The sequence below is a fragment of the Barbatula barbatula genome, assembly GCF_947034865.1.
Source record: "Barbatula barbatula genome assembly, chromosome: 12".
Classification (NCBI taxonomy): Eukaryota; Metazoa; Chordata; class Actinopteri; order Cypriniformes; family Nemacheilidae; genus Barbatula; species Barbatula barbatula.
The window spans coordinates 1,395,115-1,417,955 of record NC_136775.1 but is presented as its reverse complement, the minus strand read 5'-3'; the positions used below and the strand labels follow the sequence as shown (position 1 = coordinate 1,417,955).

The 22,841-nt window shown below is 42.2% G+C and overlaps 1 protein-coding gene across 3 annotated transcripts; it reads right to left on the bottom strand.

The window, feature by feature from the left end:
- Positions 1-402: 402 nt before the first annotated feature.
- On the bottom strand, positions 403-21,741 carry ago3a (argonaute RISC catalytic component 3a). Of its 3 annotated transcripts, none has more exons than XM_079469728.1 (19): positions 21,024-21,741; positions 13,608-13,779; positions 13,415-13,535; positions 13,090-13,298; positions 12,717-12,853; positions 11,647-11,781; positions 11,430-11,517; positions 10,864-11,011; positions 10,527-10,646; positions 9,554-9,697; positions 9,014-9,147; positions 8,647-8,831; positions 8,397-8,556; positions 8,219-8,309; positions 7,902-8,096; positions 7,542-7,676; positions 6,714-6,815; positions 5,877-6,076; positions 403-5,781 (listed from the first exon to the last, which is right to left on the bottom strand). In XM_079469728.1, the coding sequence occupies exons 1-19, from the start codon at positions 21,040-21,042 to the stop codon at positions 5,673-5,675; spliced, it is 2,604 nt and encodes an 867-aa protein (XP_079325854.1). In that variant the 5' UTR covers positions 21,043-21,741; the 3' UTR covers positions 403-5,672. The 3 variants fall into 3 exon arrangements, with proteins under 3 accessions (XP_079325854.1, XP_079325855.1, XP_079325853.1); XM_079469729.1 differs by having other exon boundaries at positions 9,575-9,697; XM_079469727.1 differs by having other exon boundaries at positions 9,575-9,697; positions 11,430-11,781.
- Positions 21,742-22,841: the final 1,100 nt, after the last annotated feature.

Here is a 22,841-nt window from a genome sequence, read left to right as displayed (position 1 = left end):
ATTAGTGAAGCATTAATCTGGATCTTGATATTCTTTCAGAGAGAAAAATCCCAAACATTCAATTTGCATTCAACCAATTAGACAAAATAATGACAGCGTTCTCCACGCCTGGCTCCATCAGCACACCAATCTGCAGTCTTTTGTGAGCAATGAGATCACATTTTGGTGGAGCTGCAGGGCTGCGGCATCTGTTGTGTCGCAGGATTTACTGCTGATGTCGGCCGGCTCTGTGGGTAAAATTAACCAGCAAACTTCAACGGACAGCAGGTGATACGATTTCATCACACGTCACAAGAAACACTTGCTTCTTTATCACTTTGACATGATCTTGTATATACTGGTTCTATGTGTAGGATACGCGTCATCACTATTGCACAATAAATCCAGACGACATTTAAGGTCTGTTTGAAAAGCAAAGCTTTTTATTGCAAGTATTAGTGAAAGATACACTCCGAACTGAAGCAAAGCAACACTAAAAGGCCATTGATCTACAAAGAGAGTATTATAAAACAAATGAAAGACATTTCAAGGTAAAAGAAAGATCCCTCGGTACATCAGAGAGAGAGAGAGAGAAAGAGAGAGAAGAGAGGACAAAGCCATAGAGCTTCTGGTGTTACGAGAGGAGATACTGAGACTCAATGCAGTCGGATTGAACACGCCATCCCAACTCGACAGAAGGGAACGACTGTACTTTGGCTCTTTCATACGCATCAAAAGACAGCGACAATCACGTGATGCAAGTTGTCGTACCAAGAGACACCGAACAGAAAATGAAAGTGGGGCGAGCACTGTAATTCAGAACTGACAGACTTTCCATTCGTCTTCATTGGATGGTTCACAGTCCATTTGTTTTGGAATGCTGGAGCTTGACGTTTCAGTAAACCGTTTTGTAAACATTTTGAGGAATCGACGTGCATTCTGTCTCCAGCTTGGCCGGAGCTCGATGCCTCTGTCCTTCTAGGAAATGACAACACGAGACACAGACCGAGGTCTCGTGCGTTCAGACGTCTGCTCTTGTTAAACTAGGAGCGACACTCGCGTCGAGGGTTATGGACTTAGTGGTTAAAATAAGAAAAGAAACGAGATGCTGTAAGAGAGTTTACTATGCTACGCAAGGCGTTTGACAGACATCTTGGGTCATGTCTGAAAGTAAAAGTGTACAGTTAAGGCTGAGGCTCATATGTATATACTGTATATTTATACGTGTACATCTGAGTGGAATGGGACACCTCCCTTCAAAAGACTCTGGCACAAGGACAAATAAACACCTGCTCCATTAAAGCACCAGACGCATCGAAACATCTTTCCCGTTCACCCACAAGCCAGGGAAACTTGTATGGCTAAGAGTTTAGCAGCTCTGGATAACAAAAAACAACAACATCAGCTTTTCTTTAAAATAACCAAGTCAGTGTGGTTCTACACCCCCTAAAGAGATGAGATGCATGAGCGGGATGCGACGAGCCTCTCTGCTGGAAAGATGAGTTTTGGATGCGGGGTCGGCCAAAGAGGAAGTGATGTCAAACACATCATCCCTGCTGCCCGCTCTGTGGTTGTGCTTGTGTGTGTGAGAGGAAGTCAAAGGTTGGTTGGCGGTGAGAGGCGGGCGTCCCACCCCTAACACAGCAGCCCCCCCAACATGCTGCATGAAGCACTCCCTCAATAAATACACCATTAAATATTTCCCATATATATTTCCAATATATTAAAAGAAATAAACATATAAATATGACAATAAAATAAAAGTTGGCTCAATAACGAAGAAATCGACTCGTGTTATTCTTAAAACTATATTTTTCTTAAAACAAAGTGTTAAATATATTGTAATGCATTAGTGGAGAATTATACTGTGATCAAAGTAATGTCTGGGTTCATCTAAACACGTCCGGCTCATGTTTTCATTCTATTATCCAGGAATGAAGTCTGTTTTTAGGACTTTTTGCATTGCGGCATTTTAATGACGATTAAGCCGTGTGCGGTTTTTCCATATTGGAGTGATTTTTCTAGTCTGAAGCCTCAAGTAAAAACGGAAATTGCAATGATCTTTCAAATCTTAAGAGGAAAAAAAAAGATGCTTAACGGACACTTAAACAAACGTCCCAATGCAAAGTCCTTAAAATCTCCTTGATAATTGGATGGTGTAAAATATGACCGGGTGTTTGTGAGATTCACCCATCTGCAGCTTCTTTCACTCTTAACATTTGCAGCAAACCAAGGTAAGTGAGGTGCAGTGGGTTGAAATCCGTCATCGAGGTCAATTCCCCTGGACCAACGGGCACCCGCGAGACAAACACAAGCCACGCCGGTCACATAGAAAAACATACGCTGTGTGCATCTCACATGAGGCATTATACGCAGAGATCGATAAGCCGCTAAAAACAAATACGTCTTTTATAGAAGCATAGTGAGATGTCCGTGTAACCCTGCAACACCTTTCCGAGTCCCTCAGCAAAGATTTCACATACAAGAGACCATCTTTTGCTGGAGAACGACACATAGGGGCGTACGAGGGTTTAAGGAAGGAAAGCAAAGCACACTAACTTTGTTTTCCGTTTGGATGGCAGTCTATAAAGTGCTATGCTATGCTTTCAAAGGTCAGGCTATGTCGAGTCCGTTCTGACCCTGAACGCCTCCGCTGGTCCGGACCTCTAATACAGTATGACAGAGAGCTCAACCCGTCTCTCATATACTTGGCATATATCGTCTCGCTATCAAAGTCCAAAGGTGTTGTGTGTTTGCATGTGCACACCTTCATCAAGCTAATTCTAATATACTCTTTGATCACTCAACGTTTAGTTTCTGATACATCAGCACCATCGAGAAGAAAGGCACTTTCTATGAACTTTGAACTTCGTGTTAGACCCTAAAAGAAGACCCCCCCCCTAAATCACGGATGAAGACGAGGAGAAAACAAATCATGGTTTAGAAGTGGCCTTCCGCGTTCAGGTTTCTACATGTAAAGACTCACATTCATCAAGATAACGGAAGCTACTACAGGCAATACGTTCAAGCCAATGCTACGATATTTCCATGAACGCAATAGCAAGCCTTGTTTCTTTTCCAACATCCGTCCAAACCTTTCCAAACAATTCGAGCGAAAATAAAAATCACCGTCATTAACTCGCTCTCACGTCACTTCGAATTCTATTCCTTCCATTCAAGAAATGTGCAGTTTGACTGCAAACCTAGAACGCACCAACATATTAAGAAATAAGAAGTCCTGATAATAGGACAGTTTGATGCCATTCATTTGAGAAAATTGTAATTCATGGTCGCAAATTTAAATATCTGAAACGTGATCGATTTTACATCAGTGGTGCCGAATGCCATTTAATGTGTTTGCACGTCACATGACAAATCAGGTCATATTAAGTTTGAGTGACATGACATAACAGAATAACACCGGAGCTATTATAATGCTGGAAGACTAAAACATAAGCGACTAAAACTTGACATTAGGGCAAGATTAAAACATTCGTATTCTGCGCAAAACTAGACATATTTAGGCAAATATTAGTAATATATAGATTTACATGAAAATACGACTAGACAATGATAACAGTTATTTGGCATTCCCACACAAACGATTTCACTTCCAACCTTATCTTCTGTAAGCCTCTGAAGCACCAGTAGTGGTTTTGTTACGGAAGGTCAAATAAAACAGGCACAATGTCAGTAGCTGAATATTTGCCGATGCCTGTAGAATTGCTGAAACCTCTCATAACCTCACGCCTGCGGACAAACATTCAACTTCACGTTTGTAAAGACGCACGAAAACCCTCTTCATTCATATCCTTCCAGGACTCATTTCTATATCGAAAATGTAATTACATAATCGAAAAACTGTGACTAGACATCATGTCCGGACTAAAATTGTTATTGATAAGATTTGAAGTGATTCGTTTCTAGTGTTTTCGTTTTCTCTGTGCATTTAACCGTTAATCTCATTCTGACTGGCCATAGTGCCGTACCATTCAATGCATTAAAACAACACACAAATAAACAAAGAAAAATAAACAACAAATGTCTGTCCTGATGAGAGAGAAAAAAAACACGACCAGCACCGTCATAACACATGATCCCATCTTAAGAATGAAAGCAAGTCTCTAGCGGATTTCTGATGCCGCCCCCTGGCCGCACCTGATAGCACCGTACATGACGCAATGTTTAGTGCAGAAAACCTTCCGAAACCACACAGGCGGACATGCTTCAAACGGGGCACTGAGAGAGAGATTAAGGCACCCATGCTCACTGACACGCTCTTCAAGTAAGACACTATACTGACCTCTAGTGGCCCTCCAGTGAACAACAGGCATCCACAAAAGTGAGCCCGGAGCGGGCGATCGGTCTCTCGTGCGCAGGCCAACTGAAGCATGGAGCCCGTCGGTCTACTTTAACATGTACAAATAGCAGCGTAATCCTCTGAATGGGCCGGGCAGTGACAACGGAGACGCTGAACAAAAACATAAGCAAAGTGTACAACTGGACCGGCACGATCACGCCGCATTTGAAGAAATCTTTTAAGTCTAATGTGATCGCAACAGCGCCCCTAGTTTTTGATTAAATGTGGTGTTTATTATTTCAGATCTTTGACATTTGATCGACCAAACCCAACATCAACCATTTACGAAAGCAGGCACTTATTAACACGCCATGAAATACCCACGAATAAAATCAAACGTGCCACAACCTTTAAAATAGCATCAAGCACAATGGCCTTTACTCGCTCGCTCGCTCCTGCCGTAACGTTTGGTTCTAATCGCACACATACCGTGAGCACAGGAGGTATTGTCATCCTGCTAACGGATTATTGCACTAAACTACTGCGCGATAGCAACATCTGAACGGAGAGAAAGGAGAAGCGGACAGACACATCTGCTTTTCGTCAACATAAATACTGGAGGGAATTCGGGGCGTTTAAAACATTTTAAAGAACACAATTGAATGTATATATTAAAACACATGATCACTTTGCGTTGGCGTAAGTAAAAGCTCACCGACGGTGTTTGGAGCCACCGCAGGAAGAGCATCAAATCTGCGTTAAAATGAAATGTCCAGCAGGGACTTTGCGCCCAGCAATGGCACTTCTCTTACGATAAAAGCTTGATTTTCTCTTTTTGTATGCGAACGCATCAATTGGTTCTTCACAACTGACACTTTTACACTTAGTTAAGTCACCATTGGCTACAAAAATAATCGAGATCGGGAGAGGAGTACATCCATGTGACCCATCTTGCTTTCCGTCATGCTCGGTCTGCTCCCGATCTGAACTCATCCTCAGAGAAGGGCGGGACAAAGGGGGAAAGTGCCGTTAGAAAACGTTGAGGTACTAGACGTGACAGGCAGGGGAAGTGAACACACGTTGGGTCTACAAAGGACACAGAAGAGCTTCCCTTTTGGTTGTCGTTGAAGATTTGGAGGGGATGTGACAGAACGGCCTCATTTGGCTGGTTTAATATTGCATAATAGTGCAGAGGTCCACATGTGGAATTAAAGCGTGGGCCCTGTCTTCCTGTTGCACAGTGTCAGGTCCACATTTACTGGGCGGGGTGGGCCGGGCTTCCATCGCCACAGACTGACCTTTCAGGACGCACAGAATCGCAGGAGTCAATCGTGTGTATGTGGTCGATGGTTTGGTTCGTGACTGCTTGAATATGGGCTGAATCTGAGCTGGTTTAGGCAAAGTACATGGTCCTCAGGGTGTCGTGGTGAATCTGCACAGCTTTAGCCAGCGCCTGTGGATCCCGGCCGTTGCTTTGCCCCGAGACGTGGCTGCCCTCCGCACTAAAAACAAATCAAATATTAACGATCTTGTTTTTAGCTTCATCAAATGACATTATTTTTGCCATGCCGAGCGACTCGTGCACACACACACACACCTGTCGTGTTCTTTGTCCACTAGGTGGTAGCGGGCACGGAAGGCCACCAGATGGGCGTAGTAGGCTGGCGCGGGGATGGAGACGGAGCGGGTACAGCGCACATACGTGTGGCACAACTGGTAAGTGAGCAGCTGGAACTCATCCGCAGTGAAGCAATTGTCATCCCACAGGACATGGTAGTGAGACGGTCGGCTCGTGCCCTGAAAACAGTTCAACGGCAGCTCACAGATGTGCACATCACACTGACACAAACTAGGTTATAAATGAATCTCACAAAAATATTATTTTGCATATCGTCCCTGTCCTTCCAAAGCCTTGGATGTTTTCAGGAAATGAAAATAAAAACACTGTGCTTTTGAAATGACTGAATACAATGTTGTCAAAGTTGACAAGCACTTCTTAATACTTTTTATTGGTTAGATATTTACAAAACTCAGTGACAAACATGAATTGTGAAAGAAATATGGAGAAATGGGGTTTGGAAAGGGATCCTTTTTATTTTAGTCTTTATTTCTTAATGGCAAATTTCAGATTCAATTGTGTTATACACTCAACATTTACTGTTATAAGATAATAATGACATTATAAACTACATTTTCTTTGTATCGGAATAAAACATTGTATAAACACAATATTGTTTTATTTAAAGTTTTTATTCCTAGTAATACAAGAACATATATTTGCAGTTAATATTGTTGTGCTGCCAAAACATCTTTTTTTAAAAAGATGTGTGAATTTTTCCAACCCCTAAAGCCATTCAACACAGAACAGCAGAACACCGGTCAGCTTTAAAAGAAAATGGAGATGGATTTGATCCTGTTGTGTGTTAGTTTGTACCTGTATTCCAGCATGACTGCAGAGGTAGAAGTCAAACTCGTAGGGGTGTGTGATATCTGTGTCTACTGTCGTACCAGCGGGAATGTTTCCACTACGACCCACCTGTGCAGAAAACACAAGGACCTTAGAGAACACATTCAATACCAACATGAAACTAAATGTGCAGCCTTCGGTTTCAATCGAGCTTTTCATCATAAATGCTTTAGACCTCATCCACACACGCCGGTTCATTATTCACATTTATTTATTTATTTATGTGTCAATGTGGGCGATTATGTTTTCAAATGACTGAATTCTCAATGTAACAGTATATTTAACACTTTTACATAAATACAGAAGGAAAGACATATTCATGAAGATATGAGTCTTTTTATGTTTACTGAAGCTTTCATTTGCTCTCAGTCCTTTAATCGCTCTCGTTGTAGCATCAAGGTTTCAGGGGAATATATATAATAACAGGTTTCGTGAAAAAGCACCTTCATCGTACATCACAAACTACGTGAAAGGCTTCGAAAGTAAAAAGGATAATGAAGTGATTCTTTCAAGAAAACACGTAAACTTTTATTCAGTCAATTTCTTTTTTGCATTGGAGTCATACCATGATCATGATCAAGATGATCAAAAACTCAAACTCTCAAGTGTCCCTATATCAATATTTAAAGTGAATATTCTCAGCTTTAACACCGACTAACAAAAAACGTCTTACTAAACACACTCCTTCAACTATTGAAATATTCGTGTACTCAAGCACCAACAGAATACAGTCATATTGTGTATTTGTAAATTATAAAATGCTGAATGAAAGGTTATTTGATGCAGAGCACTGACCCTTTCATTGCGGTCGGCACAGAACAGGCGAGTGTGGTGGCGTTTCTGCACCACTATGTATGTGATTCCAGGCTGGTACTCCTTCTCCAGACTGATACAGGCCTCTCGGATGGCCAACAGCTCAAAGTACAACACCTGTGAACACGAACACATTCATATAGAAATGATTCAAATTATTAATCTATGAACGCTCTCAGAAAATATCTCAGCCTTCTTATACAAAAAATTATTAAATGAAAAAGAAAAACCATCAGTGTACACAATACACAATTCTGCCTTGACTGCTTTTATAAAAATCCCATTAGAAATCATATGGTGACCTTCCGAATGGTAAATCAGAAAAACAGACGAGTCGTGCACCTGTCTGAACTGCCCCTCAGACACGCCGTCCCTGTAGAAGATGATTCTTGTGGGTTTGTAGCGGGTGGACTTGTAAAACTGGATCAGCAACTCTCGCACCATAGATGCCAGGTCCTGAATAACTTCCTGTCTGGGTCGCTGGACACGTACTGTGGCACAGTATCTGCTCGGATGGGCATCCATACTGCCCACAACCTAGAGACAGAAACAATAAAACCACATAAAGGACGTCATAGGTGGGCAGGGCAACTTGGTTTCTTAATTACAACTAACAAAAAAACAAGATCAACTTGAGGAAATAACGAAGAAGAACGGACCGCCGCGATGGAGGGCTTCTTCCCGTCTCCTGCGGGTGGATGAGTGACGTCCGCCCCTAAAAAGATGACCGGCTGCTGGAATACTGATGGCCTGAAGAGATACCGCACACACGAAGAGTTGATATAAAATGACAATGCCGGTTTATTTCCACACATGCTTCCGTTTTCCGGCTCTCACCGTTGATGTGGCACCAAGATGTTGTTGATGCCGCCGAGCTTGACGTTGATCTTGAGGCAGAGGTTGGAGAGCGTCTGAGGAGATGTTTTCACCACGTTCTTCACCTGCACACACTGAGTGGCCATTCCCAGAAGAGTGTCTCCAACACGCTTCACTTCAGCTGCCCGTCACAAACACACACAACAGAGAGAAATCAACGTCTGACAGGCTTTATTCACACCAACACGTGTTTGACGTCACAAGATCTCACCATAGACGGGTGTTTTCCCCGGCAGGATGACGATGATGAGCTGAAGTCCAGAGTACGTGTTCTTCAGGTGTCTGAACATGGGCTCCACGCTGTCTGCTCCCTGCGCATACTTACAGAAACACGGCTGACCCTGGATGGGCATCCCAGCATCCTTTGAGATCTTACGCAGCTGGTCTGTGAAACCCCTGAAAAAAAGACGACAAGACCGGAAATGTTTACCTACGCCCATGAAGTACTGCATTCGTGATTTGTTGGGGATATAAAATTAATCAATGTTTGTTCATCACATTGTACTCCCCAATTTGAGCGTTGTAGGATTTTTCTATTTTATTTTTGTGTCTGTTGGTGGAGACGGGCAGAGGCTTACTTGAGAATCTCTTCTCTACACTGTCTCTGCGTGGCGAAGCAAGCGATGGCCCACATCTTGATCTCTACACCCGTGTGGAACTGTTTTCCTCTCATGTCCCACACGCCATGACTGGGAGTAGCCACGGTACGATTCTGTAACAAGACTGTAGGTTCATCTGCTGCACGGGACGTGTGCAAACACAACACGCATGCGTACACAAAGCAGAAATCATTGCTAGACTGAAAGTCAAACTTTACAAGAACCATTATATGCAATTACATAAAAACAAGTACAAACGTATACGACTATTGGACAATACCAAATGCGTTCAACTGAATAGAAGAATATTTCAAACGTAAAGCATCCCATATTTAATTATACAGAGACTGAATAAAACAGCTATTGAAAATTACATATTATTTTGGTAGTAACACACACACACACACACACACACACCACAATGGCTGCAGTTGCAGTTAGGGGACGTTAGTTTACTCAAGGGGCGGGGCCATTCAAACAGACAGACACAGAGATGTGGGTGATTGAAAAGAAGGGTACCATAAAGTGCTCTGTGCTCACCCTGCCCCCGTACTGCAGCATGGGTGCGGGTAACACGCGCCCGGTCACATGAGCCATCTCGTCTCGCACTTTAAACTGGAACTCCTGCACAAACGGGTCTGCTTCATAATTAGCGCTGCGCACCTGCAAACAAACCCGCGCGGTCTATATTAGCACATCTGCATGGTGAGGTCAAGATGCTACACTAAAAGTTTCAAAATAGCTTTTTCTGAAAATGACATGAGCTCATACGGGCCCATGCAAAACACACTATTAACATTCTAAGATGGTTTTCACATTGGCATCGGTAATAATGTATTACACTTCAGCGTAAACTAACCAGTGAACTGTGATCGACTATCCTGGACTATTCTGAGAGCGAACCCATGGGCTGTTTGCCAGAAGTGCTTCAGAAAACCTCCGCTCACATCCTGCCGCACTCCTCGGTGTAAAAATACTCACACCGCGGTATATTTTTAGCTTATTTTCAAAGCCAGACTTGTCTTTGTGGAACACTTCAGCGCTCATGTCAGTAGCGGTCCACCTACGCTGCCTTTCAACTCCTGCGAAGAGATTTTCACATCTAAATGAAAACGCAGTCGGCCGCTTGGATTTAAAGTCGAGCTGCGGCGCTTCTGTCGCACGTTATCAGCAGAGTACTCACGTCTGACAGACTGTTGATCTGTAGAGAGTGAGGTTAAGAGTTCCTCTTGAATGCAGCTAATCAGCAGACAGTAAAGTTAGCGCTCTGAAATGCTGACCTCTTTTAACCCTGACATCAAACTCCATCCGTTCAGATCAAGACGAGAGTGTAATAGCCTCCGTTGTAACAAGGTGAATATAATTCAATTACACCGTGTAAAGTCTTATGACAATTAATGCACACCTTACTTTATTAAAACTAAATATTAAAAAAATGATGATGATTTGGAGAAACAATTGCCTAATATTGTTCAAAAATAACAACACTCACCAGTCTGCTGATCTCCTCCTGTCTGTCTGGAGCTGAACGTGCCGTGGCTTTGATCATGGTGGATGTTTGATTATCTGTCAGTTTCTTGATACAACGTTGCCCCGCTACAATATTGCAGACCTGCACAAACATCAGCGCGTACGAGATGAGAATCTCATCCGTGTCTAGTGTACATTTACATTCACGCATTTGTCAGACTTATTTTGCATTAAACTATACATTGTTTCTGAGAATGTGCAATACCCTAGGATGGAACCCATGACCTTGGCGTTGCTAGCACCATGCTGTGACCACTGAGCCACAGGTAAGCTGTAAAGGTGTGAATGACAGGACTCACCTCCAGTGGCAGGTAGGTGTGTTTCTGCTCCTGGCCCACCTGTAGACAGGGCAGATGAGGGTATTTCAGCTGCAGGCTGTATTTTTCTCTGAAATACTGGGCTACGGTTCGTTCTACAGTTTGACCATTCTCCAACTGCAAGGGAAACCTGCACAGAATCAAGAGAGTTACTGGCCTAAACCAACACTAGAGGGCACTAGAGACAAGAATGTCTTCGAGGGAACATTTGGGAGTCATTCACAACGGCAAATTAGCATATTGCATTTACTATTTGTAATATATAGCATGCGTGCAAAGTATAATAAGTCTTCTGGCACACTGCATGAATACAGTCTCCCGCAATGCATCGACAAATGAACTGAAGCTGCAATTTATGACACTTATAATTTCAAGCTAATTTTACACAAAAAAATGCTAAACCACCATTGAAACTCATTAAAACATTGTTGGCTATGCCATATAGCTTTCATGATTTATATAAATCCGATACGCAATTACACAAAACTCAAATGAATGTAGCATTGTGATTAATAACACGCTTCATTTCCTTCAACTGTTTGACTCACGTTTGATGGCTGGCAGGCCGGCGGGTCACGTTACAGACCCGATACTTCCTCCGCATGGTTCCGCAGTGTGTCACCTCCACCTTCAGACCTGCACATAAACAGACAGTCATAACCACACACCCACCTACACATACAAGTACGCACAAACCAACACACACAACAACAAAAGACACAGAACTGCATCCACACACACAGTCACAGACACAGAATGGCACACCTTTGATTTCTTTGGTGAATTTGACTCTGTGGGAGTCTGTGAGGGGTCGAGGCTGCTCGTCAATATTGTGAATGTCCAAAACTTCACACATGAACTGAATAACTGGCTGTGCTTTGTAGAAAGCTGTTGCTGAAACTGCAAGGCAGAAAAGAGAGTCGAAACCGATCAAACTTGGCTAAACATGAAACGATAAGAGGGCATATCATGAGCGATAAAATCAATTCTGAGATTTATTTTAGCTAGAATCGCTCACTGTAAAAACACAGCATTCAGAACAACAAAGACATGTCAAGTTGCAATATTACTATCGCACTTGTAAGACCAAAATTGTATACATCTGCCTGAAAATATAGAAATATATTACACAATAAGTAGGTCTCTCTTCTTGTTAAGTGTTTGTGAACTCTTAGCCGGTCTGACTGCTAATTCATGCATTTTATATGTTCGCGCTCTTTCTGAGCCCATTCACTCCATTATGTCTTTCACAATAAGCAAGTGAAAGGAGAGACTTTCAGACGGTCAGACCTTTCCCTTTCTTTTAATGCAGAAGGGCCGGCGCAGACAATACAGCCAATTGACTTGTGGGAGAGCGGGAAAACCAACCAGACAGAGGGACACTGAAACCTCCACCACTCACTCAGAGAGCGACTGCTCTTCATCCCCACGGCAACCGTGTGAAATGATGTCATACTGTGAGCTGAAGGCTTGAAATTACTTTTATTGACAAACACAAATTCTGTATCAATCAAGGACTTTTTTACATTTGTAAAACATGTTGATATTTCCAGCTTATGTCATATTTCTCATGACCACATTCAATTATTTTAATAATGGGGAAAAGCGTAGGTGTGTTTGTTAGCTTGACGGGTAACGTATGCTACCCCGACAGCAGCTTCTTTAGGGAGGGTTGGATTATTAAGAACTTATTTCTATTAACAATTATTAATAAATTGTATGATGAAAATATTACTTTTCAGCCTAGGACACGTCTCTTTTGCTCATCTCTGAGAAAAACTGAATCTTGGATGTACAAGCCAGTTCTGAAATTGAAACTCAAACCAGAGCCGCACCATCAATGTTGAGCATCATCTTCCACATGGCTGGTCGGACAGACTGATGAAAGCCAAACCACACCTCTCTACCCCCACCCAGAGGATGGTCATAGCCCTCTGGGGCGGAAAAGAAGGAACGCCCCACTGGTGTGTACCTGAGAGAAGCAGAAAAAAAGGTTTAATGCTTTCACTAGGGCTGAACTACATACTCCGTATGCACAATATCTTTGTTTTAGTAATGCAAATAACATAAAAAAATTCAATGTGATTTACACGGATTACGTTTCCGAAAAAGGTGTAATGTTGGGAATTCTGTTTGTTGTTTGATGAGCAGATCAAGTTTGTCAGCGTGTGAGATATCTGGACACATAATAGCTGCACCTGCACTCACTTCATGGAGGGAAGGTGGCGAAGGACAACGTCCACGGCGTGAACAGGGTTGGTGCTGATTGGCTTGTCTAGCTCCAGGGGCTCAGGCATACTGCGACCCGTCAGTACCTCGTGCAACAAGTGCCAACTCACCAGGGATACAAACTTAATCATCACCTTAAAGGGTCGGTCTTTGCCCCCCTCGCCTGGCAGCGTGACATCCAGATCCACCTGCAGACACATAACAAGAACACACATCATTTAACAGAGGATAAATGTAACATAAAGCATAAAAGTTGGATACAGTAACACGACAATTTTAAACAGATTCAACGTGTCTCTCTCACCCCTGCGGGAGCCACGGGCAGTGGGTTTGCTGTGTAGAGACTTCTCTTTCCATCATACACTGGTCTTCGATCCCCAAAGATGGTGACCTTAAAGTGCTGCACCATGGAGTCCACGACCTCCCTGCGAAGAGAACTCTCATCAGAAGAAAGCCTACATGAGTCAGTCGCGAGTATCCATTTCTGAACAGCCTACCTGTTCACACGCCGAGGACACTTCTCCGGTTTGATGTCCACCTCGTAGAGGTAGACGTCCATCTTGGGGATCTCCACCTGGAAGCAATTGGCCAGAAGCTTGATGGGCTTCCCCATGGTGCCATAGCCGGGCCTCCGAGGCACTGAGAACAGGGGCTGGGCCCCAACGTCTCCTGAAGTCACAGAGAGAACAAGACAAGACGTTAAGTGATTTGTGATTATATCATGATATCAAAACATGCAAGTGATGACAACGTTCTTGCATGAGAATAACAAAACAAAAGATGGGCGGTTCTCCAAGGAACGTTTGTCGTTGTTCTGGTCGAACACCAGTGAGAACAAGTGCAAACAACAGTGACAGAGTTGAAACTAATCCTCTCAACATACAGACAGCTGCTTTAAGAAAGATGCCTACAGTCATCGCTGATAATGACTCACTGACGATCAATTGCACATGTAACACAAGCATGTTTGTTCTCCTTCCGCACAAAACCTCCAAACCTGAACCTCTGTGGAGGAGGAAGGGGAAAAAACAATAAAAACAAATAATGAGAGCTCAATGAACCGACTGTTGCAATCCTCAGACACGCAATGTTTTATTCATGAGTCACTTCAGTCCAGAAACTGAACGTTGTTAATGTGAACCACAGTTATTGATCGCAGTGTCCTATACATCTCTCATCTCACAGCCAAAGGTTTGATTAGATATCTCTTTTTCTGTTTGTTACAAAAACCCCACAGCACACTTCTAAGATCCGCTGAGACTGACTCGTTTTTGTTGGACTCATAACCTTTCCTGAAGAGGCTATACACTCTATAAAGCCAAACAGAGCAAATAGTGTTAGAAAGACAACTAGAGAAACAAGAAATCACTCAAAGAAACCAAGAGCTGGCACTAAATTGTCCCATTTGCTGTGATGCAACAGTTGGGATCCCATCACAACCTTACAGTCTTGGCTTCAACGTACACGTCTAACATTTTAACTTTAATTATATTTAAGTAATGTTAATTTGACATGAAGAACAACCCAAAACCCCACAGGGCATCAACCCAGTCGTTACCATGGTAACATGAAGCAAAGACCTCAATGCACCTACCCACACCCATCATGCATTGCAAATGATGCTACTGAACAAGTTTTCCTCTTTTCCAAATGTCTTTTTTTTATTGTACATAGCTGAACATCTTACAGTAAATTAAATCAACTCTCTATAGCTGCTCTGTCAGGAATCCGACATGCCTTGTTTTCAGCTCTTGGGCTTCTTACAGCAGACACAGGGCTCTTCGAAAGGACCCCGGCCATTCATAAGCCGCCAGACAACCAGGGGGGTCCAAACTCCAGACGTCGCTCCACTAGTACAAACCTTTGTCATGGAAATCACTGCGCCTCATGGAGACTGATAACGATTAGATGTTACACTGAACACAGACAATCCAACCTCAACGCATGACATTTAGATTCAGAGCCAGTCGTAGGGGAGTGAAAAGGATGCTGGGATTTTCTGACTTACGTTTGGAGAGGGTGTTCGTGGTGGCATCGAAGCTGGAGGGCGCTTTTCAACCTCCACGCATTCAACCACACACTGTACTCTACAAATGAGTCATTTAGACCACACGCTTCCTTGACTCTGGTCTCAGGGCAGAGCTTCTGTTCCAATCGCTGCCCACTCCAAAGCACTTGTACACAACTCTCTCTCTCTCACGGACACACAGCATCACGTCTCTCAAGAGGGAACGTAGCCAAGCGCCAAGGCCACTTGGAATAAAGGAGAGAGAAAACAAGAATGATGTGAGCACGGATCAGAAAAGGCAATGGCGTAGGAAAACGTCATTCGAGTAAGCGTCTATCGCTGCTGGAGGTCACACTTTGTGACATCTGATAAAGTGACAACATAGCTTAGGAAAAACATTTATAATTTAGAAATATAGCACTTATAGATAATACTTATATGATTTGATTTAATAATATCAAAAGAAGAAACACAAAAATTCTGAAAGGAAACAAAACTCAGGGTATAACAATATGCTCATAAAACAATAGTGACACAAAAACTCAGAAAGTCTTTTTTAAACTCAGAGTTAAAAAATGGAGGTGATTTATTTGACAAATATAACAAATTATTACATATAACTCAATATTCACATACAACAAGTTATGAGAGTTCTCTTAAACAGCAAGAACATTTTTGTAAAATCAATAAACAAAACATTAAATTACAATATTATTTATATATTTTTTTGTGATACAACAGGCTGCAATATAGATCCTAAACAAAAACTCTTTCCTTACACAACATATGTGATTTTCCTTTATAATCTTCCATTGTCTTGTGAGCTGTTGTATGAAAGCTGAATCACAATCTTTGATATATCATCCACCTTTTTTTTTACTTTGGCACTACCACGGTTTTCCACCTGCCGGCTAATAATACAGAAGACTTAACACAAAAAGGAGGTACGTCACATTTACAAAAATAAGGTGGATAGCTGAAACATTAGTACGCTGTGAGCGACTGTCAAAGGCATCCATGCTAAGAAACGACCATAACACTCTTAAAGGGATACGTCATCATTTACTCACCCTTAGATTGTTCCAAACCTGCAAAGATCTTCGTTTTTCTAAACACACGAGAAGAAATTTGGAATTCTGGGTGAAGTATCACTTAATGAGCTGAGGTCTGACAGTCCGCTGTAAATGTTTTGAAGACACGGGTGTATCGGAAATCACTCCGTAATTTCAACATCCTGTCATTAAAATGCCCATTAAAAATGAGGACAGAGACAGTCTGCTCCCGTGATGTCAAAATGTAGGAGCTTCATTCTTCATCTTCAAATCAGACAGACAAACATACCAGCTCAAAACCACAAAATGTTATAAAAAAAGAGAAATCTCTCCTCTCCAGACTGCTGGCAAACACTGTGTCCTCAGGTGACCCGTAAACAGGCAGCAATATGAAAGGCTCGAAGTGACCGTGACTTGAGTCTGACATTCACAGAGATTATGCTATCAGAACACAGCCAGTCATTTTAGTTGGATCAAAACTAAAAACGAAGGTAATACACAGTTTCTGGATTTCAAGGGGAAAGAGTGATGAACAAGAATTCATCATTGACCTGAGAGGCAGTGCCGCCCTCTGAATCATTACCGCAGGAACTCATTCAGTATTATCGTGCATACTCTGAAAGCGGCTGACGTTGTTTCGCATCAGCTTGTCCTCGTCTACACTAAAAGCACTGAAGCTGCACGTCATCTCGCAATGTTTACTGTCCAACAATCAGATGTGAGATCAGGATTCAACTAAATTAAAAAGATTTTAAAGCATTTCAGGGTTTTCCTTCAGCAAAATTTGATAATGCATGTGTTGTTTTGGAATACCAAAAAATATATTAAGAGTTTGGCTCCAAAATGAGATAACTCTGTTTTTACAAATAGTTCATCATGTTTTATTGTGTTAGTCAGCTGTATTTTTTGAGTTATTGTGGCTTAAATCAAAGCAAACCAACTGCAGTTTGGTTGATATTAATTGGAATGCACAATCAAAACAATTACATCATCTTAGGGGCCGTTTACACAAGACAGTTTTCAAGTGAAACCGCAAAAAAATGTATGCGGTTTGGCCGTCCGTTTACACTGAAACTGCGTTTTAGGGGACTGATAACGCAAACTTTTGAAAACGGGTTTCAAAGTGCAAGGTTTTGAAAACCACAGCGTTCTCATTTCCGTGTAAACCCCGCAGTACGCAAGAATGAGAAAATGACATTGTGCGCATGTGTATTAGGTGTGGGGGTGTGGTGTTTGTATGAACACCCAAACACAACGAAGAAGAAGAAGAAACAAATACAACAATGGAGGATTACATGGGTTTTTTTGTGCTGCGCAATAGTTTGTTAACGCTTCTCCAGCAAAGTGTGGATTTACTAAACCAGTTCTATATCCAACAGCGGAGACTAATTATTAACCTACAGCAAAATCTCACAATCATTCACGGCGACGAAGGGTTTTTAAACGGCGCTTTTGGATCAGACCCAGGAGGACGAGGAGATGGAAGGAAAACTTTCAAATGTCCAAACTTTTCCAATAAACCGTCAATCAATCGATAGGGACTGTGGTATTTTTTCTTTACAAAGTGTTTTCTTTTGCGGATCTGTGTAAACGCCGATTGTTATGATAACGTTGTTGTGTGTACGTGAAACATTTCAAAAACGCAAAGTTTTTCATCGTGTAAAAATGGCCTCATTTTGGAACCAAACTCTGCTTATAAAAGTTAGTTAGAATTATATATATTATATTATATTATACACACTATAAAGCATATCTCTTCGAAAACCTCTTATATCCATCCATATTTTGTGATTTAAATAAATAAATCATCATTATTTATAGCCAGCAAAAGATGCGTGGAGATTTCACAACATACTAACTGCCGACCAGCCATTCTCTACAAATTCACCGATAAACGTGTTCCTGTATTCAAGGCTGTATAACTCTGCCTGGCGAAACTACAGCAAACACACACACACACACAATACAGCTGTTGTGAGTCTAATCCACACAGGCCTGGGCTGTGGGAACAGGACTAGTGCTCAGCGGACAGGACACAATGGCATCAGTCACGGCACAGGGTTCAGACGATGAGTGACAGAACCGTGATGGGAAGTTGAAGCGTGTGCGACTTTGCATGTGTACAGTTGGCAAACTGTCTGGCATGGCACCACCAACAGCACTTATCAGAAAATACGGTAATCCTGAGATCAGGATACGGGGTTTAAGCAATGGCATCATAGTATTTTGCAGGGCTACAAGAGGGAATATATAGATTTTTATCTAGGCCTTTCAAAATATTTATTATTCAATATTTATATTGCCTCTGCAACTGGCTTTATTGGTGAGTTTTTTTTTTTAATCGGTGGAAAATATTCACCCATCAACCAATCAAAGCAGGGTTATGGGGTGGCTGGAATTTGGCAAGGTACGTGGCAGGGGAAAACTGCCTGAACCCCTGACCACACCAGCAGTGTAGCTGCATGAATACCATCCATTTTGGGTTAAAATTCCACTTCAAATGAATGAAACACTTTGTGGCAAATGTGCCAGCAGCACAGTGAGAAAGAACCCAACACAAAATGGTCAATAAATATTAAGAAAGAACCCCATTGCCTAGTCAAGGTCAATGCCTGCGTCTCTTACCTTCGTATATCTGCGTCTGGGTTCTCTTCCTGTTTAAATTCCCCTCACAGAGCCCCTCTGCCATCCCCCAACTAACGTTCAAAGAAAAACGGCAGTAAAAGCAATAGAGGGCCTCATGTAGACAGAGAGATTGCAAAGCCCACATATGTAACCATGAAAACATTCCCCAGGCTGACAAGCCACTACGGAGGGTTTTCTTTATACCCACCTTGCTTACCTTATGGCCTGCACACGTTTAGGCAACCTTTCCTGTTGGCTTTGTAGAAGCTTGTATAAAAGCATGACATTCTTGATGGGTCATGGTGACCAGGCAACCATGAGGTGAACAACGGTCAGAATGTTCACAGCAAATTTTTCGTGCATCTACATTTAAAGAAACATGCATTGAATAGGTTTTAGTGTTTGTATTCAACGTTCTAACTCTGTGACGTTACCTGGTGAAATGAGGTTTCTATAAAAACATTAATCCTTGGTATCATAGCCAAATCCTCGCATAGTAAGCAGACGTAGAAGCTTTACGGCGAAAAATACGATCACTCAGACCGCAATGGCGACAAGACTGATTGGAATTATACCACCATGGGGGTCCCCCAACAAACTTTCATTTGACATGAAAAGCAGTGACACCCCTATCCACAACACAAGTTGCAAGGAAACCGCACTCTCTGCCATCTGCTTACAGTCGACGGGTGGGGCTCGAGAGGGTACTGTGGTAACCTCACAAGATGAGATTAATCCTGCTCTCATTTTGACTTCAACCAAAAAGCTGCGACTCCCGTCACGCAGCATACAGCAACAGGGCAAAGTGTAAACAACTGAAAGTGCTGTAAATAGATAACTGCGCTTTAAGGCTACAGAAAGTTCCAAAAACAGTTTACGCAACCTGTGTGGGAAATATGACATCATTTTGGCCCGTACCCACCCACCTGTAGCAACATCTCAAAGCGAAACAACAGGGTTTCCCCTCTTTGGTGACCCTTGAGGGTTTAGCGACAGGAAACATTTGGTATTATTAAATATTTCTTACCATGCCATATTTAGCATTTATGAAGATAGTTTTAACAAAGCAACATGCCTGAAGGCGCAGTGGTTTACTGTGAATTAAGAACGGCCATCAAGGACATCGTAAGGGGACAGACTGACACATTCTCGTTCTACACTCGAAAAAACACTTGAGGCTTGAAAAACCCTCAATTCCCAACAACAGCAGATCATTGAAGAACAACAAATGAGTGTATTCTGTTGGAAAATCCAATTCACAAGCAAAAATGTATTTAAAAAGCCCCTATCTGATGGGGTATTTCAGAGGTGACAATTGTGAGACCCTCCACAGCCCATGTAGACCACCTTAGTAAACAAAGTAACGCAATGAAACGTCAGAGAGGAGAAAAATAATCCTGATCAAATGTGGAATAGAAAAAGACAGTGTTACTAACGTCCTCTTCAAATAATGACCTCCTGACCTTAAGGTCAGTACACTACGGGAGGTCACCAACCTTTTCCCCGACATTGCCTCTTGACCTGACTTTAACCCACTTTCAGCACATTCTATTAGGCAAACTGCCCCCTCCATATGACAAGTGCCTCTTGAAACCATAATGACTCATACCTTTAAAACCACAGAATTTAGTCACAGTCTTTAAAATGCCCATCATGAGGAACAATGCGATAATAGCACTCATCTGAAGCACGATAAAAGAAATACAATGTACTATTACGCATTAAAAAAACGTGTCTTTACGCACAGGAGACATTTGGTGACCTCACAAAATGAACCTGTAACATTACTTCAACGAGACAGAACAGCAGTATTCCGATTTCTCATGAAGTTACATCACATGCGTTATTAATGAATACGGATCTTTCAAAAACAACGCGATCGAGAACCAAGAATCGTTTAGACTAATATGAAATGAACCGACTCATTTGGAGCAAATATTTCCAAGTGTGTCAAACCGTGTGACCACGGGGAGCCCGAACACATTTCAAATATTGACAAAAACATCCACAGGCTTATGTCGTAATATAAAAACATTTAACTTTACACTACAAATCTCACCGACACCTGCACAACAATGACGATGCTCTGAACTTCAGGATGCAGGAATACACACAGCGCAATTCGTGTCAAATCCTTATTTTCAAATACTTTACTCACAAACCACCTTCCACTGTAAAGCCCTAAAGATGACACGACAGACACGTGAGAAGTTCAACATCATACACACCTGTAGTGCCGATTTCCATTCATGAGGTCTCTGTCCGGTTCCGTCCCCGGCCCGCAGTAGACGAACTTCAGAAAGTCGGATGGAGGAAAAAGTCCCCACGGCCGGTCGTGACAACCCGACCAAGGGTCTCCTCGCGGGTTTCCAAAAACGTCTTCCTAAAAGCTCCGATATCAAAAGGGGTCAAGGTTGTGTGTCCCTCCCTCCCCTGTGCGGATCACTATACGGTCCGGATTTGAGGTTCGACTGACAGATTGACGTGACGGACGGCCGGCCAGCCTAGCCGGCCAGCTAAAGCGAGAAGTTCCCAGTCAACCTCCACGAAACAGCCCCGAGACGCCGTTTCCGTGACGGCGACGCCTTCCCAAACGCGTCTCTGGGAAGCCCGTGGCGGTTTGTCGAGATGTTATATCGTTACAACGTCTTAAAAGTGCACTTCAACGCCGCCCTCACTCTCCGACGCACGGCTAGCCTGCTACCGCTAGTGATCGGGCTAACCAGCTAAGCTACGTTCCCGTCCGAGAGGACATACGATCCCATAAAAACGTCGTTTTTTCTCGAAGTCCCCGACCACTGATAGATCCGTTTTTGACGCTGGTGACTTTTGATCTTTTATCGTTTGCTCGCTTCGCCTGTGGCGAGTTGGTATGAGTTGGACTTCAACTCCGTCTTGGTGTTTTCTGACAGCCAGAGACTCGCTCGAGCTAAATATGGAGCGTCTGATCCTCCGCGAGCGCTACGCAACAGCCTGCCGCCTGTTTCGCGAGCTGATTGGTTACCGGGGAATGGGCGGGGCGTGGGGACGCGGTCAATCATCATTATCATCACTTATTGACTTTCGCACGTCGCGGAAGGTTTTTACAGCATCCAGATGCTCATCGTGTGCTTGTCCGACTGCGATTGTATTGCAGTAGAAGTATAGAAACCATGTGTATTGTTATTTAGTTTTTTGTTAATGTATTATTGCTATTGTTTTTTATAATAAAAGCGCAACAACCGTGATTTGAATATGAACTATAGTAACACGTGGTTTTATTTGACTGAACGTGACCTTGTTTTTGGAAAGATACCAATTTCTGATACCATAGCTGTACAAACTACTAGACTATTTCTATAGTGACACATAATAGTACTAAATTATTAAATAATTTTAGCAGACTCGGTTGCCATCTTTAAAAAACACCTAAAAACGCATCTCTTCCGTCAACACGTTGCTGATTGAGTTTTTCCTAATTCTCTTCCCTTTCCTTCATAAAAAAAAAAAACAAAACAAAACAACTACTAACCTCACTATTCTTAGCTTTTATACTGTGCTAGGCTTTAATGGACTAGTTTGATGCACTTATGTATTTTCGTTGCCTATGTTGTTATAATTGCTTCCAATGTTTCCTCATCTGTAAGTCGCTTTGGATAAAAGCGTCTGCTAAATGACTAAATGTAAATGTAAATGTAAATTTAGACTAAATTATTATCTGTTCATATCCACCTGTAAGTTAATGTTCACAGTATATAGCCTTCTGTATATATTGTTCATAGTACATACCTACTGTCATATTTTCATTGAACATTCCTACCGTAAAGAATTTTCATAGTCCATGCCCACTGTATAATATTTTCCTAATATTGTATTCTGTATTTCTTCACTGTATATCCTGCACTTCTGGTTAGACCTAAACTACATTGCGTTGCACTGTACTTGTATATGTGTAATGACAATAAAGTTGAATCTAATCTCATCTATACATTTGTGATCTGGGTGTACTCTTCAATTGGGAAAAATGATGCTTATCACTCTATACATTTATATAAAAAAATGATATA

Bases quoted from the DNA above. Each gene is read 5' to 3' on its own strand.
- ago3a (XM_079469727.1), bottom strand. The intron at 13,536-13,607 runs GTAGGCTGTTCA...TTCTCTTCGCAG, and splicing joins TGTCCTCGGCGTGTGAACAG to GGAGGTCGTGGACTCCATGG. The intron at 6,816-7,541 runs GTCAGTGCTCTG...TTTTCTGCACAG, and splicing joins GTGCCGACCGCAATGAAAGG to GTGGGTCGTAGTGGAAACAT.